Raw genomic sequence first — 16,470 nt, 5'->3', positions numbered from 1 at the left:
TGGTTAAATCATTGCACCCAGTTGTTATTGGAATAGTTCGTTACCAAAGTTAAAGTTTAACTGTGCATTGAAAGAAAAGTATGTACAGCTGCCGTGTATTCAGTTCCCAGGCTAAGAATTCGAGCTCCTCTTTGTGTGTGCAGTTAAGGCATTAACTCTGCCGGAGCTGTTGTTTGCCAGTCAGCCATGGTGCCTTTGATCGCAGTTCTCTAAGCGCTTTACAGAAAAGGATGAAATTATTGTGCTCATCTGACAGACCAGAGCTAGAGTATCAGCGACAACGAAGCAAAGCGACTCGCCCAAGCCCGAAAGCCAAGCTTGTCCTGGAACCGTGGTCTGCTCTCTGGTCTGCACTGCATGGAGTTACAACTGTCCTGCTGAACTCAGTCCACTGAAAACTGCAGAAAAGTAAAGCTATTGTAGGAAATGATCTTCAGTGCTACACTTTCAAGACAAAATATCAAACATGACACAGACCAAAGAGACAGCATCTATTTTAATCAAGTGTAATTAAAAGTTTTCAGAAGCTTGAGTTGAAATGACCTTTTAGAAAAGCTGTAGAGCTTCTACAGTACTTGAATTTTATAACCCCAAGCGTGAACTAAATTGGCTGCACTGATCCAATGCAATTACATAGGCACATTTTTCAAATCTTCCTTGAAACCACACTGTTAATTATTGTTGAAAGTGGCATGGGAGAGGTCACTGAACTGATAACACTTAGATATAGTGTTTTTAACTCTTTGATATCGGACACCTCTGGGGACAAGCCTGCCTAGACAAGCTGTTAGACAAAGACTCCATCTAGCACATTGATTTCTTAACTTAGTGAGGAAGATTTTAAATAAGGGGTGAATGGGGCAGCTGACAAAGGAACACAGGAAAATAATAATAAGGAAACTTGGACATGGACCTAAAAATGAGGAGAGACATATTTATTTATAAAATAAGGTCACCGTAAAGCAAGGAAAGAGAAGAGTTAATGAAACTAATATTAGATGGTTGTACAAAACCACAGTAAGGGTGAGGAGGAGCAGAAAGTCTTAATACAGTGAACAACATTATGAGTCAATTTGCATAATTCTGGGGAAGTATCATGACCACAATACAGATCATAAAAGACAAATCTTATTAAAAAATAGGAAACAGATGGAAATGTGGCTTTACTTATCATGGATTCATATGCTTGCTCAGCAGTCCAAAACAGAGGACAAACTACAGGTGTTGAAAAAAATCTCTGTGAACTTATTTCAAAAGGGGACACTCCTCAATCTCCCTTCCCCGAACTGACAAAACCAGACTTCAGTACCTGAAGGACCTGAGTATAGACGGAAAAACATAAGGGGGAAAGAAGTTAGAAACTTTGGATCAAGGGCATGGCTTCAAACTATTTCAGAGTGAGAGAAATGAAAGTATAGAAGAGCATTGACTTGGGTAAATTGTGAATTCTTTACTGATAACAAATACAAGGCAAAAGCGTGTAGAAAATGTTTAGAAAATGGCAAGTGTATATGAAGACAAAATGAGGTGAAATTGGAAGGGAACCCCCCAAGTCAGTCATATTATAAATACAGTGGTAATAAAAACAAATAAAGAAACAAAAGCCCATGAGGAAAGTGGCGATACAATTCCCAGCAGGCGTGCAAAGCTATGACTTCATTAGCTGGTGCCAAGAAATTGTGAGTATTATGTGATTTGCATCAATCTTTTGCAAAAGGGTCAGATGTTAAACAGTTACTAGCACAATCAAGACCAACAAGTAAAGGTAAGACTTCAACCTAACTAGGTAAAAAGCAGTCTAGAGAAAGCTTAGAAAGTGAAAAAAAATGCATTACTAATTAGCTGGGCTTGATGAACTTTGTCCTGAAGCTGACCAGATTAGAACAGTCATTTCTAAGAAACACATGAAAGCAGAAGACTGTGGAAAAAAGATGGTGGCCTTCTGACTTTTTTTGTATGGGGGTGTTACATTACAAACTAGCCAGCTCACCTTCAGTTTTGCTTCAAATGTTTGAAAAGACAGTCAGGGCCCTTTTGAAAGCACCTCAAAGATGACAGGTAACAGCTACACGTGTTCAACAAGACTTGACAAATTAACCTGATTTCTTTTTAAGACAGGACAACGAGCCTTCTGGCAAAGGGAGAAGCAGCAGGTGTACGCTGACCATGACAAGGCTTTTGGCACTGTCACAGATGATGCAAGTAAGGTCTCAGCTGGAGATTTTTGGACACTGCTTTGCTTCCCTCCCAAACTGTGAGTGCAATAGCGAGCCCAGAGAGGGATCCGATTTGTAGGAGGTTGTTCAGGAGGAAAGATTGAAGGAGCTATATGGTTTACCCTAGTAAAGAAAAAAAATGAAATGGAATACGAGAAGCCTAGAGAAACAATCTGTTCCCTTGTTATTGCAAGTAAATAGTTTTCTCTTGGATGAGCCACGCTCTTGGAGCATCAGCCAGGCCAGTACTGTAATCTTTTGATGACAGTGATGTCATCTTTTGACCTCATCCACAATATGAAATCAAGGCTCAATCATGTCATAACTGCACATGGAAGTGGGTGCTAAATAACTGATCTCTAAACTAAACGTAAGACAATTGGTCTGTTGTAAATCTGTTGTCATCTGATACACCATGGTGAACCAATACTTTCCCATTTTGATCCTTTGAGTTCCTTTCCAAGGAGAAAAACTAATTGGCTTACATTACAAGATTTAGATATTGAGAGAGTTCCATATGTAGTATATTCATCTCATTAATCTCATTGCTTCTCACACTCAGTCCTGAACTGCTATTTTTAATATGCTTTATTTTACAGTGAAGGCTTTTGTGAATTGCAGGATGTCCTGGCTTTTCCACTGTCAGCACCAAGATAAACATATTGGAATATATAGAAAAAGAGACAGTGGAGACAAAACTTGCCTACTTAGGCTTCTTTTCAGCTGTAACAGCCTCATCCTATCCTGACTTCCACAGGTATTCAGAAAAAATTCATCAAGTATCAAAAAAAAAAACTTAAAAACAAGCACTACAATCATTGCACACAAAAGTTGAAGTAATTCTCTTTTTTTGAAAAGCATATATATTCACACTATATAGACATTCATGCAGTGTTTTTTATCAGAGAGCTACCTTTAACAATATCTGTTGGGGCACACGTAAGCCTGACCCCCTCCATTTGGCTCACACACAGCTAGAAAGGGGGAGCATTGCCCGCTCCTCCATTCAAAACCCTGAAAGTATTAAAAAGTTTTAAGGTAAATGGGGAAAAAGTACTCTAGGAGCATATTTACACCTGTAAGAGAATCTCTCCTTCCTTTTAGTACCTACAAGCACATAATGAGAGTGCCTCCGACTATCTGGAAGGCATTCAGAATGCCTGGGTTTTTTTAAAAAGGAAAAAAAAAAAGTCTGGGGCATACTTTTTTTGTAAATATACCGTGCAATGCTTAGTACAGCTGTGGAAACAGTCCCCCACAGCAGCTCTGCAGGCCTGAGAGTATAATATATTCTGCAGTGTTCCCCAAACTTGCTAAAGTGATTATAGGTGACGACCCATGCTACGACGCTTTTACTACGCCTTAAACAGTTATCCAATGTGATGTTACCATAGACAAAAAATAAATATCTGTTCTTTACATCTTCTAGCTATAGATAATGACAGTGAAGGTGGTGTTCTTAACGGTCTGGTTCTATAAACCAACAGAATTTGCTTAACCAGAGAAGAGCAACTACAGTAAAAGAAATCCCCAAACCTGAAAAAGCACCTAGAAGATATGCTTTCAGTGGGTCTAAATTGGCTAAGGTACAATAAAAACTAAGACAATGCTCTTCCCTTGCCCACAAATACCCAAGTTATTTCTTGTGGGTAAGCTAGGGTGTTTCTATCCTAGCCCCAAAGCCAGCCACCAAGTAGCTGCATCACAAACACGAAAGGAATCGGGGCCTTGGTGACAAAAATTCCTGCTATCAAAAGCAGGGCCAGCAGTGTGAATAATTTCAGGGGTTCTACAGTGAAAAAACTACTTTGATGAGAACTACAGTGGCTGATAGAATCACCATTACCACGTCTTCCTTAAACATTCCAGACGGCAGTAAGGAGATGCCTACTCCTTTCCCTAACAACAGAGTCAGGGCGGCATCTGACCACGCGCAGGCCATTTCTGGAGCAGAAACGGATTCCCTTTGGGCAAATAACCCTTCCCCTGAAAATAGTCTGCAGGAGATTATCCAGCACTCGCAGGAATCATGCACTCAAAATAGCTTAAATCGCTGGACAATATACACCTCATATGCATCTTGGACCTACCGAGACTACTGGCAGACACACCTGAGGTTTGATCCATCTGCTTCCTAGCACATCTACCTCGCTCCATCAGGTGTGGAAAAAAATCTTGCACCCCTCCCACCGTTTATAACGTTTATCAGGCAGAATAAGTGGCATCGAACACAAGGAACAAACATCACTTTCAGTCTGGAACGTGGCAGAGCGTAAAAAGGCTTTGTAAAATATTATTGCCTGATCCTGTCTGCCATAAAACGGAGTTTAGAAACTTTTTGGATTATTCAAGTGATTTGCAAAACTGTGAGGGGAATGAATAGTCCTGTTCCTTCCGTTTTCTCCCCAAATGGGCCCCGAATATGCAGACTCCCACCTGCTTTCATACTGATTGGCAAGCCCTCAGATGACCAGACTACTTATGGTGGCTACAAAGACCTTAGCTAGATGTATCTGAACTCTTGGCAGGGAGAAAGGACAACATCGCGCTTCTGTAAATTCTCTGGCATGCGAAGAACTCGGCAGCGTCAGGCACCTTTCTCTGGAGAAGCATTAACAGCCTTCTGCCGAGGAGTTCGTTGTTGTGCCCTCTCCTGCGTGTCTCCCCTTTGAAAACCGGTGTATTCATGAGCGTCTTCAGCAGCCTCAACAGATTCGAGCTGTCAGACCCTGTAACTCCATACTTTGGTGTGGTGGGAGGGAAGACCGATGTTCTCAGATAGAATGTAAATGTTTTTAAAAGTCTGTTTAGCAGTGTTGCAGAGCACAAGTCTCCATATTAATTAACGATCACTCAAAGGAGTAACACCAAATGTGACATTTGACTGAAGTTTGACTTGTTCAGTCACCCAGGCTGAATCGATGACTGTTTTTAAAGTGAACTGTAAAGATGTTGAACAGATGCAAGCTGTTACATTAAGCAGCACTGAACTTGGCCATCCTGCTGCCAGATCTCAACCACTGGAAGCACTTCACTAAAAAAGCATGGATGTGGTCATTATGCCTTTGTTTTCTAACTAGAAAAAACCTTTGACAGTAATCAAAGAATAGCACCTACCTAAATCACTTAGGAAAAATATATTACATGACATGAATGAGATGTAAGACATTATTAACTACAACTTGCTTAAATATCACTAAGTCACCAGTGGAGTACCCCAGGGGTTGATAGTGGGGCTGATACTGTTTAACACCTCCATTAATGACCTGGGTGCTGGGACAGGGTGTATCCTCAGCAAGTTTGCAATGATAGAAGACTGTGAGGAGTGGCTGATGCACCAGATTGCTGACCTGCCACATAGAGAGACCTAGACAAGCTGGAAAATTGGGCTTATAGGAATCTCATGAAGTGGAAATGCATTTGGGGAAGAACAATCCCATGCATCAGTACACACTGCGTACCAACCATCTGGGAAGCAGCTTTGCAGAGGACCTGAGGATCATGGTGGACAAGCCAAACGTAAGCCAGCAACGTGTCCTTACAGGAAAGGTGGCAAACTGCATTCTCCATTAGGAAGGTTATCCTCCTCTGCTACTCAGCACTAGTAAGGCCAGTCCTGGAGTGCAGGATACAGTTCTGGGCTCCCCAGTACGAGGACGATACGGACTTACTAAAACAAATTCAGTGCAGGGCCACAAAGACAATTAAAGGACCGCATCATCTTTTGTATGTGGAAAGGTTGAGAGAGCTGGGACTGTTTAGTCTGGAAGAGAAGGTTCCAGGAGGATCTTATTGTTTATAAATACCTGATAAAGGGAATGAAGAGGAAGCCAGACTGTTCTCAGCAATGTCCAGTGACAGGACAAGAGGCAATGGGCACAAACTGAAAAACCAGGAAATTCAATCTGACCATGAGGAAATGTTTTTACTGTGAGGGCAGTCAAACCCTGGAACAGATTGCCGAAAGCTGTGGAGTCTCCATCTGTGGAGATACTCAAAACTCGACTGGACATGGCCTTGGGCAACCTGCTCTAGCAGAGGGGGCTGGACTGTTTCATCTCCAGAGGTCTCTTCCAAACTAAATGATCCTGTGATTCTGTGAAAGAGAAAAGTAAATTCATCCTACTTGTGTAGCTCTGTGGATCTAATCTCCAGCCTATTAGAATAGAAAGCATTTGTTTTGGTTAATAAAAAGCTATTTTATCGAACTACATAGATCATTGATTATACTGGATTTCTAACAGTATTGATATCACTAACTCATCTTTGGTTTGCTTATTTTCACTTATATTCAGGGAGAAATCCATTACACGCTTGCAAGGACTCTGCAGTATTAGGTACGCTAAATTAAGGCCAATCTTAAGCACCCTCGATTTACATCAAAAAGTGTACTAGATAACAGAGGCTCATTAGCTCCTCCTAATCCATGCACTGTAGTGACCTGACTAGTTACATTAAAAAGGGAGGGGGCTAATGAGAATGGGATCTTTCCCATTACCACACACTTGCATACAGATCTTAATATTACCATTATAACAACACGTATAAAATAAATAAGCTTGGCTTATAATCTGGGCTCGATACTGACACTTGCAGGCCATGTAAATCTTTGTTATCTAACCAGCCTCAGTGAAAGCTCTACACAGGCATATCTTTGTAAGACTGGGCTTACAGTTTTGGATTTTACTGCACCGCTAGAGACTTTGCTGTATCTTGCCTGTGGCCAATGTGCAAGTGGATACTTCCTCCTCTTCTTAGTGAAAGATGGGCTAATGCACCCATGGTGCGATGGGGAAAGAGGGAAATTCACAAAAGAAGGTGTTAGAAAATATTATTGCAAGGAAAATACTGTCTCCATCCACCAAGAAAACACCAACCTAACAAAAAAAAAAAACCCCATAAAGTACCAAACCCCCCAAACCAAAAAACTAATACCCCCCAAAAACCCCACTACAGAAGTATATTTTTCCTTCCTTACCTGTATTCGTGATGCTGAATCAGAAGCAGAATTTATTTATATCCATTGCTGTACCTCCTCCAAGATACCCAGCCAATATTGTAAAAGCATCAAAAGACATATTACAGTCACATGGAAGAAAGAACAAGCTTATACCATATGTTTCTGCCCACATCAATTGCAAGAAATTACAGGAACATTCATGTTACTGTACCGGATAATTAATCTTAAAGTAACAATTACATTCTAATGTTCCAAGAACAGGCTGGCCATAGTCTATAGTTCCTGGTTATTCACCTGAGAACTCCTTTGTACGTGTTAAGAAGGCATTAAAATGTATTTTTTCAAGAAAACTCAGATCACTTTGCAATACAGTAGCTACAAAACATTTATTTTTTTTAAATAAAAATATTTAAATCATCAGGTTTTGTAAAACAGAATGTCAAGTGTCTATCTTAATCTTTGTACTGTAAGCACCTTCAGTTTTATGCTAAAACAATCAACATAATTTATTATTTGGTCAGGCTATTAACCTCCATTGAAATAAATATACTTTTAACGAAGACTGATCACTTAATGCATACTAGATTACCATACCTCTATAGAAAGTTTCTCTGGTGGCAAGTGAAATACAGACTGTGAAACCATGATTACAACAATTCTTTCTTTTTCTTTTTCATTTTAGTGAAGACTGGCCTATAATTTTAAACTCTAAAAAGAACGATAAAGCACTACAGACTATAGCTTAAAAGAACTGCATCACATAAAAGAAATATTTGAGATGGCTTACCTAAACTGCCTCAGAATAAGAGGTGGAACACAAACTCCTAAATTAGTGATAACGCACTGGGCTGATCATATGTCCCACTCTTAGGGGAAATAATCCACTGAACAGGAATAGAAATCCTTGTTTAATTACAAGAGAGATAAGCCACTGATAAGTGAAAACAATACTGCTCACAAAGGGCTTTTTATGCGGATACTATTGATTACAAAACAGGGTGCAAAATTCAACATTTAAAATTATATAAACCTTAAGCATACAGAACAGAATTTAGCAGAAGTTTACATGTCAAAATACTTCAGCACCTGAGATTTTCCTGTAGAAAGCCAGAGACATTTTCTTCAGAAACATGTAATACAATCAACTCCTTTTCTCTCAGTATTACATAGGAATAATTGATTGAGAAAGGGTTGGAATACACGTAATGCTCCAAAATTCTAATTAAGCCTTGAAGATAAATCTGCTATCAAACTATACTTCAAATTGGATCCATGTGCATCTCCTAATTGATTTTCTTTTATGAAAACATTTTGTATTAAAACTGGAGTAAGGTTTCATCTATTGAAGTGTTCTGATGAAATTAAAGTTTAAAGAAGAGACAAAGAACAGTATGCAATTAGAATCATGTTGACAAACAACTAAGAATACTGAAATAGAAACAGGTTTGAGCAAAATGTAATACCTTAGTAATCTGCTATGCAGGCATTTAGTTTTACAGACAGCTAGTGGTTATGTCTTTACTTTTGGTAAACTAATACCTTAAGGAAATCCTTTTCTATTTTCACTTTGAGAGCTGGGAAGTTGCATTTTCTGTGTTCTGCTTTGTGTGATTAAGATTTCATAATTGTGTATAAATTATCTGTCATCCTCAGGGTAGCCACTGTACTGCACACCAGTCTTAGAACAGAAACTTTCTTTTTCATTCCCTTGCTTTTGAAATTTTAAGCAATTATGTACTCTATTTAACAACTGAAGTCCCAGACCCCAGAGCAAAGGAGAAGAAAACATTTAAAATAAAGGTCTCCACAAAACAGTGTTCTGATGGGAACACAGTAGTTTTATTCTAACATTATCTAATTTTATTTATGAAGACTATTTAAATGTCAAATGATACACAAAATTAAGACTTCAAATACTGGAATATGAGGGATGTTCCTTTAATTCTAGGAATGCTTTCATCAGGAAAAGTATACTGTACATTTGGTTTTATTTAATCACTTAGTGATACTGTAAAAAATTAAACTATCGGTGTTATCAAGGTTAAATGTTCCTCTCACCACAATTAACTACTTGGAATTTTCTGGAACCTTTCTATCACTGAAAACCAGTCAAACATATCCGTTTCTGTCCTTTAATTCCTAAATGTGAATAACTGGGCACTCAGTAGTAACTTCAGAAAGAAAAGCTGCAGAGATTATACTGGAAGATGTAATATTAAATTATCGCAGTTTTAAAATTCAAGTGCAGTAAAACGCCCTGCTGGCTCACTTAAAACCAAAACCAGTCATCCTGAAAACCCAGCATCTTTCCTCAGTACAAGGCGCAGCAGAGTGTAAAAAACAAGACGGGGGGAAAACCCGTCTGCCACAAACAAAAAATCCCAAACCAAGAATATTGTTTTCAGTGCAAACACTGTAGTCTTCAAAAGGTTAAGAGTACAAATATTGACGTTCCAGTGTATCCTTACCTACAAGGAATGTTGCTTCACATTAGAAAGTATGTCAAATACCTTTAATCCAATCGCAGTACTAAAGTTTACCCTCTCAAAATCGATATGGTGGCTGAAACCTAAGTGTTTATACAAGCAGTGTAACTTTCTGGAGAAACTAATACACACAGTTGAAAGTTCTCACAAAAACCAAGGGCAAAGACTGCAAATTCAGCTGCTGGTCCTTCACCGGTTTCAGCATCAAATGCCAAAAAGCAAACAGCTGCTCAGAGAGGAGTGAACAGAGCCTCCCGCACCAGCGCCTTCAATCCCCTGCCCCCCTCCTTAATTCTACAGGCCACAGAGGCAAGCTGCAGACAGCCCCTTCTTAGGCAAAAGTCTTCTTGATGGAAAACAACTTTACTGTATGTCATTCACTTTTTTTCAATGTGCAAAAGTTAAATTTCTAGCAAGAGCCCTCAAACCTAAAGAAAACTTCTGTGACACTGCAGGGGGAGGTGGCCATGTTACTTTAGTCATTCAAAATATGCTTATAAAGTTGACCCAGAACATTATTTTGCAGCACTGTGCTTTTTAGGGTTACTAGCTGTGATTCCAAGGAACATCTGAAAAAGGCACCTACTACGCTTTCTTATTTAGCTGCCCATTTTAATAATTTTGGTACTATTTGTCACAGTACATCAGAAAACAGCAGCACAAAGCATTAGATGGACAAGAGTTTTATATTGGTTCCCCATTAAAAAAGCAGACATTTTTAAAACGAAAGGCACTCACGACAGAAACTCTCTCTCCAGTTCATATATAGATGGCCGACAAGTTTTGCTCTTCATTCTACACAAAGGCACAGTACAGTCTCTGTTTTGACCTTCCACATCAATATCAAGTAATGAGGGCATGTGGCAGTTAGTTCTTTCCTCAGTATCTGGCAAGAAGTTAACATCTGGATCTACATTGCCCTCTAAATATTCCGAGTCTTTAGAGTTTGGTTTAATAATACGTGGAATAATCTGCCATGCGTCAATTTTACTTCTTAGAGTAGAAGGTCGAGGCCTTGATATAATATTGACAGCGCTCTGCTTTTCGGTCGAAACACCGCTGTGATTGCTTTGTTGAACAGATGGAGAGTGCAGAGTTCCAGTAACTGGTACAACTGGTAATGTGGAGACATCATTGGTTGAAGCAAATCCATTCGCTGGGGGAAAGGAGAGGCCAAACAAAAAAAAGACAATTTAAACCATGTGACTTCTTGATTTCTTTGCTGTTTGTAAAAACAAGTTGCCATAAACACTAGTGGGTTTTTTTCCACCAGAAAAATTAAGAGGCTCATACATTTGTGGGGAGTCTCCCAAGAGAGGGCCAGCAGCACTCAAACAATATTTTTGCATCAATACTCTCTGCTAGAGGCCATAACAATTTATTTTTTATTGCTACAAAAGACATCTATAGAGAAAGCATTAACCACCCAGTAACTGGATGAATATTAATACCGGAATAAGCCCCACAGATCTGTGCAGTTATTAGGAGTAATCACATTACAGAGTACCATGAAGAACATTACCTTTAAGCCACCTCAGGACACCAGTATTGAAATTTAGAACTTCTTTTCAAAAACTCGTTAATCATGAACTTAACCATTTACATGGAAACTAGAATTAAAGACCTTTTTATCAGCTTATATTTTTATCAACAGCTTAGCTTCAGGATTCGTGGAACATGTGATGTAACTTCTAGGTCAAGCAAGCAAATCAAAACTTACCAGACTTGTTTTTCTTGAAGTTAATAAACGTGCAGTACTAAAATGATGCTCACCTATGCAGACTGTGAAACTATATTAAAGAAATCTACTCTCCGTCTCAGGAAGTCCACAGCTACATAATGCATGTATAATGGCCGTTTATTTCAGCCATAATGCTAATTTTTTACATTTCACAAAAAGCAGGTTCTTGCTGACACAAAAAGACCAGGGAAACCTATTTTTGCAATACCTGAGAAAAATAGGTATTGCCTTAGAAGGAACCACCTCTTCCCCATAAATCTCCACACCCACACTCCTAACAGGATACTATTCCAAGTGCAGGTAGTTTATTCAGGGTTCGGACACAGAGGGCTTACCCACACACAGTGACGGTGGCTCAGCTAACACACAACAGTGAGACAAAAATCTTAGCAACTCACTAGTGAATGCTTAATTTCCCTACATTTTCTGTTTCTATGTTTAAAAATCCCCCTACATTTTAAGCTCCTAATTACCCACCTGTAGTCTGAAAATTGTTCCCATCTGACAAGGTTCGCCTGTGACCAAACACACGTAACTTCGTCGAGGAATCATTTGGCACGTTTTGAGTTTCTTGTTGCAGACAAAGATTAAAAGCCGGACTTTTTAATCGTGTAGAAACTGTGTTAGGAGCCAGTTGTATCCTCTGTTTTCTCTTACTTTCAGAAGTTTCAGATGAAAAGTCATCAGCAGAACTACATGGACCACAATCACCAAGCACAGTGCTTAAAAACGCATCTTCACTGTCAGACTGAAGTAGGCATTTAGTGGAAATGGAGGGCATAGACAGAAGATTCACAGTATTTGCAGCTGGATTTAGGGATGGAATACTTGTTTCCTCTTTCTTGGACTGCAGTCTTGTAGGGCTGGCACTCCTGCGAAACTTTGAAGCACGCTGAAATATCCCATCACGCTTCTTCTTCTCCTCTTTAGGCAGGAGTTCGTCTGGGCCCTGCGATTTGTTCAGCTCTCTGATGTCTAAGCCCAGGGCAACAGACGCAAGGAGGACTGCACACCCATACAGCACCGAATCAGTCTTCTTTTTCTGCAGCGTCCTGCTCAGACTGTTTGTAGGTGTCATTTGAGGAGTGCTATTTGTAGAACTAGCAGAGGTTCCTTCTTCAAAGCTCTCGTGTTCCACTGTATTCTCGCCCTGATCATCTTTCCAAAGAGGTAGATTAATATAGGCCTGATTCGGCAACTTAATTGGCTTTGGTCTTTTGCTGTCCAAACCTTCAGGGAGAAGTTTCTTATCAGTACAGACACCTGTAAAACATTAAAGTATATTTAAAAATTGCAATTCAGCTATTTTGCTATTGCATGTCTGCATACATACGCCATTATTTCCTTCCACTTGCACAAGCATTAATCTTGAGCTATACTGTATGTCCCCTTTGGATGCAGTCAGAAGCTCAGAGACTCACCTGATAAAATTCAGAAACACATCCTAAGTCTAAACCTCTTCATGTTCTCTTGACAGTCTTTAAAATAGCAGAAGTACCATTTTGCTACAACTTCATCTTTTTAGCAACTCAGAAGCAAATTCTGTTAGAATTCCTCAGCATATCTGAAAGACTTACCTTTATTTCAAGGGAGGCAGAACGTACCTCCCAACCTTTGTGCATTCAACACAGTTGAACAGCAGATACTGTCTTTGCATTTTCTGTGATATTTGAGGATTTGCAACACTTTGGTAGTGTTTTTCAAATAATATGGAAAATATTCCTCTGTATGGATTACAGTGAAGTAATATACTGTACACAAACTGCCAAATAAGATCGGAAACACGTTCTTTACAACACTTTCAGTTAAGCAGTGTTCCAAAATCCAGTGAGATACCAGAAATTTTTCCAAATAACTCATTATGCCATGGTGGTCTGGAGTAAAAAGTAAATTTGACATCACACCTAATGACGAAACGGAAGGTGCAGTTTGACTTACACGTGTTATTCTACCACCAACTACTGAATGCTAGAGAATAAACACAGAAATATTTGAAATGCAAATGTGTAGACTTGTATAATCTTCGCTACATGTAGGGGTTTAGTAGTTAAGCTAATGAATCTATAAAATTGCTATTTGTGCAGCCTTGATTTACGTGTATATATAGTATATGCAAAGATTAAAATGCCTTTGCCCTAGGGAAAAAAAAAAGCATGTGTCCAAGCAGTTTACCATTGCATCTTCCGGCTGGCTTAAATCTAGCTGCTGGTATGGACACCGAGTTACATCACAGTTTTTTTCCTGATGCTGGTAACTTAATTTGCTCAGATAAGCGAATCTGTAGTATAGAAGGTGCATGCAAATTTGAAAATTATTATGAATATTGTATAGCCACAGCACATTATAGTAACGAACATAAGAAGCAACACACAGCTATGATGCTCCTGATCCTAGCAGGACTAACTATGTATTTCCTTGTGATTTACCTGTAAATTCCAAAATGTTGCCTGAAAAATTAAGATTTGAAATCTACATATTTTTTAACGAAAATTTAGAAAATAAGTCTTATTTAAAAAACAGGAAACTACTGTCTAGGAATACATCAGGGTGTACAGGTTTTTAAACAACTATTCAGAGGTCACTAACAATAAAAAGTCATTAATGATCTTTTAAATGTCAAGACAATTACAAGATTTAGATATTTCTTTTTAAAAGAAGCTGAAAAGTGGCTGCAGACCTCACATACAGATCAGCCTGCAACTCAAAAATGTGGGAAAAAGACCGCTATGTGGTACTGCTCACACACCATATATAATTCTTAGCTGCTAATGCTGGAAATGTAAAGATCTTAACACTAACACTTGCATTTTTTTATAGACAGGTTTTCTGCACAGGAAAATTATTTGTAACATGACTACTCTTCTAATAATCTGCATAATCCTTGAGGAATTCAAGCAATACAATTTATAACACTGCAGGTAGACTTAATGCCATTATATGGCAACTTTCACTTTTTCAAAAATAGCTCTTACCTTGATCCACAAATAGTGAAGCTAAGGGAACACCCTTCTGATTTTTCATTAAAAGGGTTGACCAAGGGTTGCTGCCATCTGAAAGGGGTCTTATTCTGAAATAACAATAGTAATTTTGATATTACAGATACCATGCTTATATGTACTTTGGCAAAAAGTCTTTCTTTTTAAACTATAAACATGTAGTACCTAACTTGAAAATAATAAAACTTTCCAAGGTAAAAAAAAAACAAACAAAAAAAACCACATAAGAGCAGAGTCATAGGATTATAAATGCATACATGCTTTATCTCAGGCATTCCTTATAAAATGAAAATTTCAGGCCTAAAAAGGAAGCCAATGAAAAATGCGCCTTGACTGGATATCGAAGAAGAAAAGTTGGTGAAAACCTGGACAACCATTTCACTGTGTCAAGGAAATTATGTGAATATTGGAAATTTATTAAACAGTGACTTTAAAACAAACAAAACTATCATAAAGCCAGTTTCAATAGGTGGTCTGGAACCAACTACTGCCACAGGTAAATGACTGGATGTCTCTACCAAGAAAAAAAAAAGGCACCATAAATAATTATATATACTAGAAGAGACAAGGAAAAGCATCTCTCGCTTGGAAAAAAACTGCTAATCTCCACTTTTGAAAAATCAGAAAAAATAACCTGAAAGCAAAGGTGTCTCACTTCAAGAAAGGTGTAGTGAGCTGTCCCTCACTACAAGAAAGACACTGAGTTGCTGGAGCGTGTCCAGAGAAGTGCAGCAAGGCTGGGGAGGGGTCTGGAGAACAAGTCTGATGAGGAGCGGCTGAGGGAGCTGGGGCTGTTCAGTCTGGAGAAGAGGAGGCTGAGGGGGAGACCTTATCGCTCTCTACAGCTACCTGAAAGGAGGGTGTAGTCAGGTGGGGGTTGGTCTCTTCTCCCAAGTGACTAGCAATAGGATGAGAGGCAGTGGCCTCAAGTTGTGTTAGGGGAGATTTAGATTGGATATTAGGAAAAATTTCTTTCCTGAAAGAGGAACATTGGACCAGGCTGCCCAGGGAGGTGGTGGAGTCCCCATCCGTGGAGATGTTCAAAAAACGTGTAGATGTGGCACTTCAGGACATGGTTTATTAGGAATGGTGGTGTTGGGTAGATGGTTGGAACCGATGAGGTCTTTTCCAACCTATGATTCTGTGTCCAACTGATTTTCAGAACCCTTTCACCCCGTGTTTGTCAGTGTAAATGATGTTGCTGGTATGACTTGTGCTTCACGTATGCAAAGTCGGGCAGTCTTATTTAATTCTACTGAAGTGCCCACTGGGAGCCATGCCGGCAGTTCCTCAGGCCAGTCTGAGGAAGGGCAAGAAAGAAGTCAGGCCATGAATGTCTGGTATGCATTAGTAGCTCAGCATCCTAGTATGTGCCAAGTCTCAAAAACCAGAGATAAAAGGTAATAGATAAGACCACTGAAACCTTAAGATAAGCAAGTGTTTTATCCTCAAGTCTGTGTGGGGGAGCTACTTATTATTAATGTAATTCCTGAATTAATTAAAATGTAGGACTGAATTTTAGCTGTAACTAGAGACGGCAGAACTTCTCTCACTCGCCACCTATGTTAGTGATTCGGTTACCAAGAACACTTAATATTATCAAACAAACAAAATGTAGTAGACATACTTGTCCTTACAATCTGCACGATCCTTTGTTTGAACTGAACTTGGTCCCCACGTACAACCTCGCTTTTTAAAACTTCTCTTCACATCTTCAAACTCTTCTTGGTGATATGTTGTGCTCCTTCCCCAAGTTCTGTTGCTTTCATCTGAGGTTACTGGAGATTGGATTGAAAAACACAAACAAAAAAACCCCACACATAAATAGTCCTTCTAAAACCAAAATGTTTTGATAGAACAGATTATTTTCTCCACTGCAAAACCATTTTGACACAGTAACACAACGAGAAGTAGACAAAATTTGAGATTTTTTATTTTACAAAAACCACCACACAGACTGCACTGATCCAAAAAGATAAGCAAGCAAGAAAAATAATTTATGAGCTGACAAGACACCCAAATTAAAGATAAAGCAGCAAAACAAACATATTTTCCATGCCTCCTTTAACTG

At 39.0% G+C, this 16,470-nt stretch overlaps 1 protein-coding gene across 3 annotated transcripts in view; it reads right to left on the bottom strand.

Annotated features, from left to right (window-relative positions):
• Nucleotides 1-7,599: 7,599 nt before the first annotated feature.
• MAP3K21 (mitogen-activated protein kinase kinase kinase 21) overlaps nucleotides 7,600-16,470 on the bottom strand; it is a 43,825-nt gene continuing 34,954 nt past the window's right edge. For all 3 annotated transcript variants that reach the window (XM_075412246.1, XM_075412252.1, XM_075412260.1), the window contains 4 exons: nucleotides 16,027-16,177; nucleotides 14,376-14,470; nucleotides 11,881-12,666; nucleotides 7,600-10,818 (listed from right to left, as the gene is read on the bottom strand). In XM_075412246.1, the coding sequence (XP_075268361.1) occupies nucleotides 10,397-10,818; nucleotides 11,881-12,666; nucleotides 14,376-14,470; nucleotides 16,027-16,177 (1,454 nt within the window). In that variant the 3' untranslated portion in view covers nucleotides 7,600-10,396. The remainder of the gene's footprint in view (nucleotides 10,819-11,880; nucleotides 12,667-14,375; nucleotides 14,471-16,026; nucleotides 16,178-16,470) is intronic.

Source organism: Opisthocomus hoazin, chromosome 2 (genome assembly GCF_030867145.1).
Source record: "Opisthocomus hoazin isolate bOpiHoa1 chromosome 2, bOpiHoa1.hap1, whole genome shotgun sequence".
Taxonomy (NCBI): Eukaryota; Metazoa; Chordata; class Aves; order Opisthocomiformes; family Opisthocomidae; genus Opisthocomus; species Opisthocomus hoazin.
Note: the sequence above shows the minus strand (reverse complement) of the source record. Positions and strands in the feature narration are given on the sequence as shown.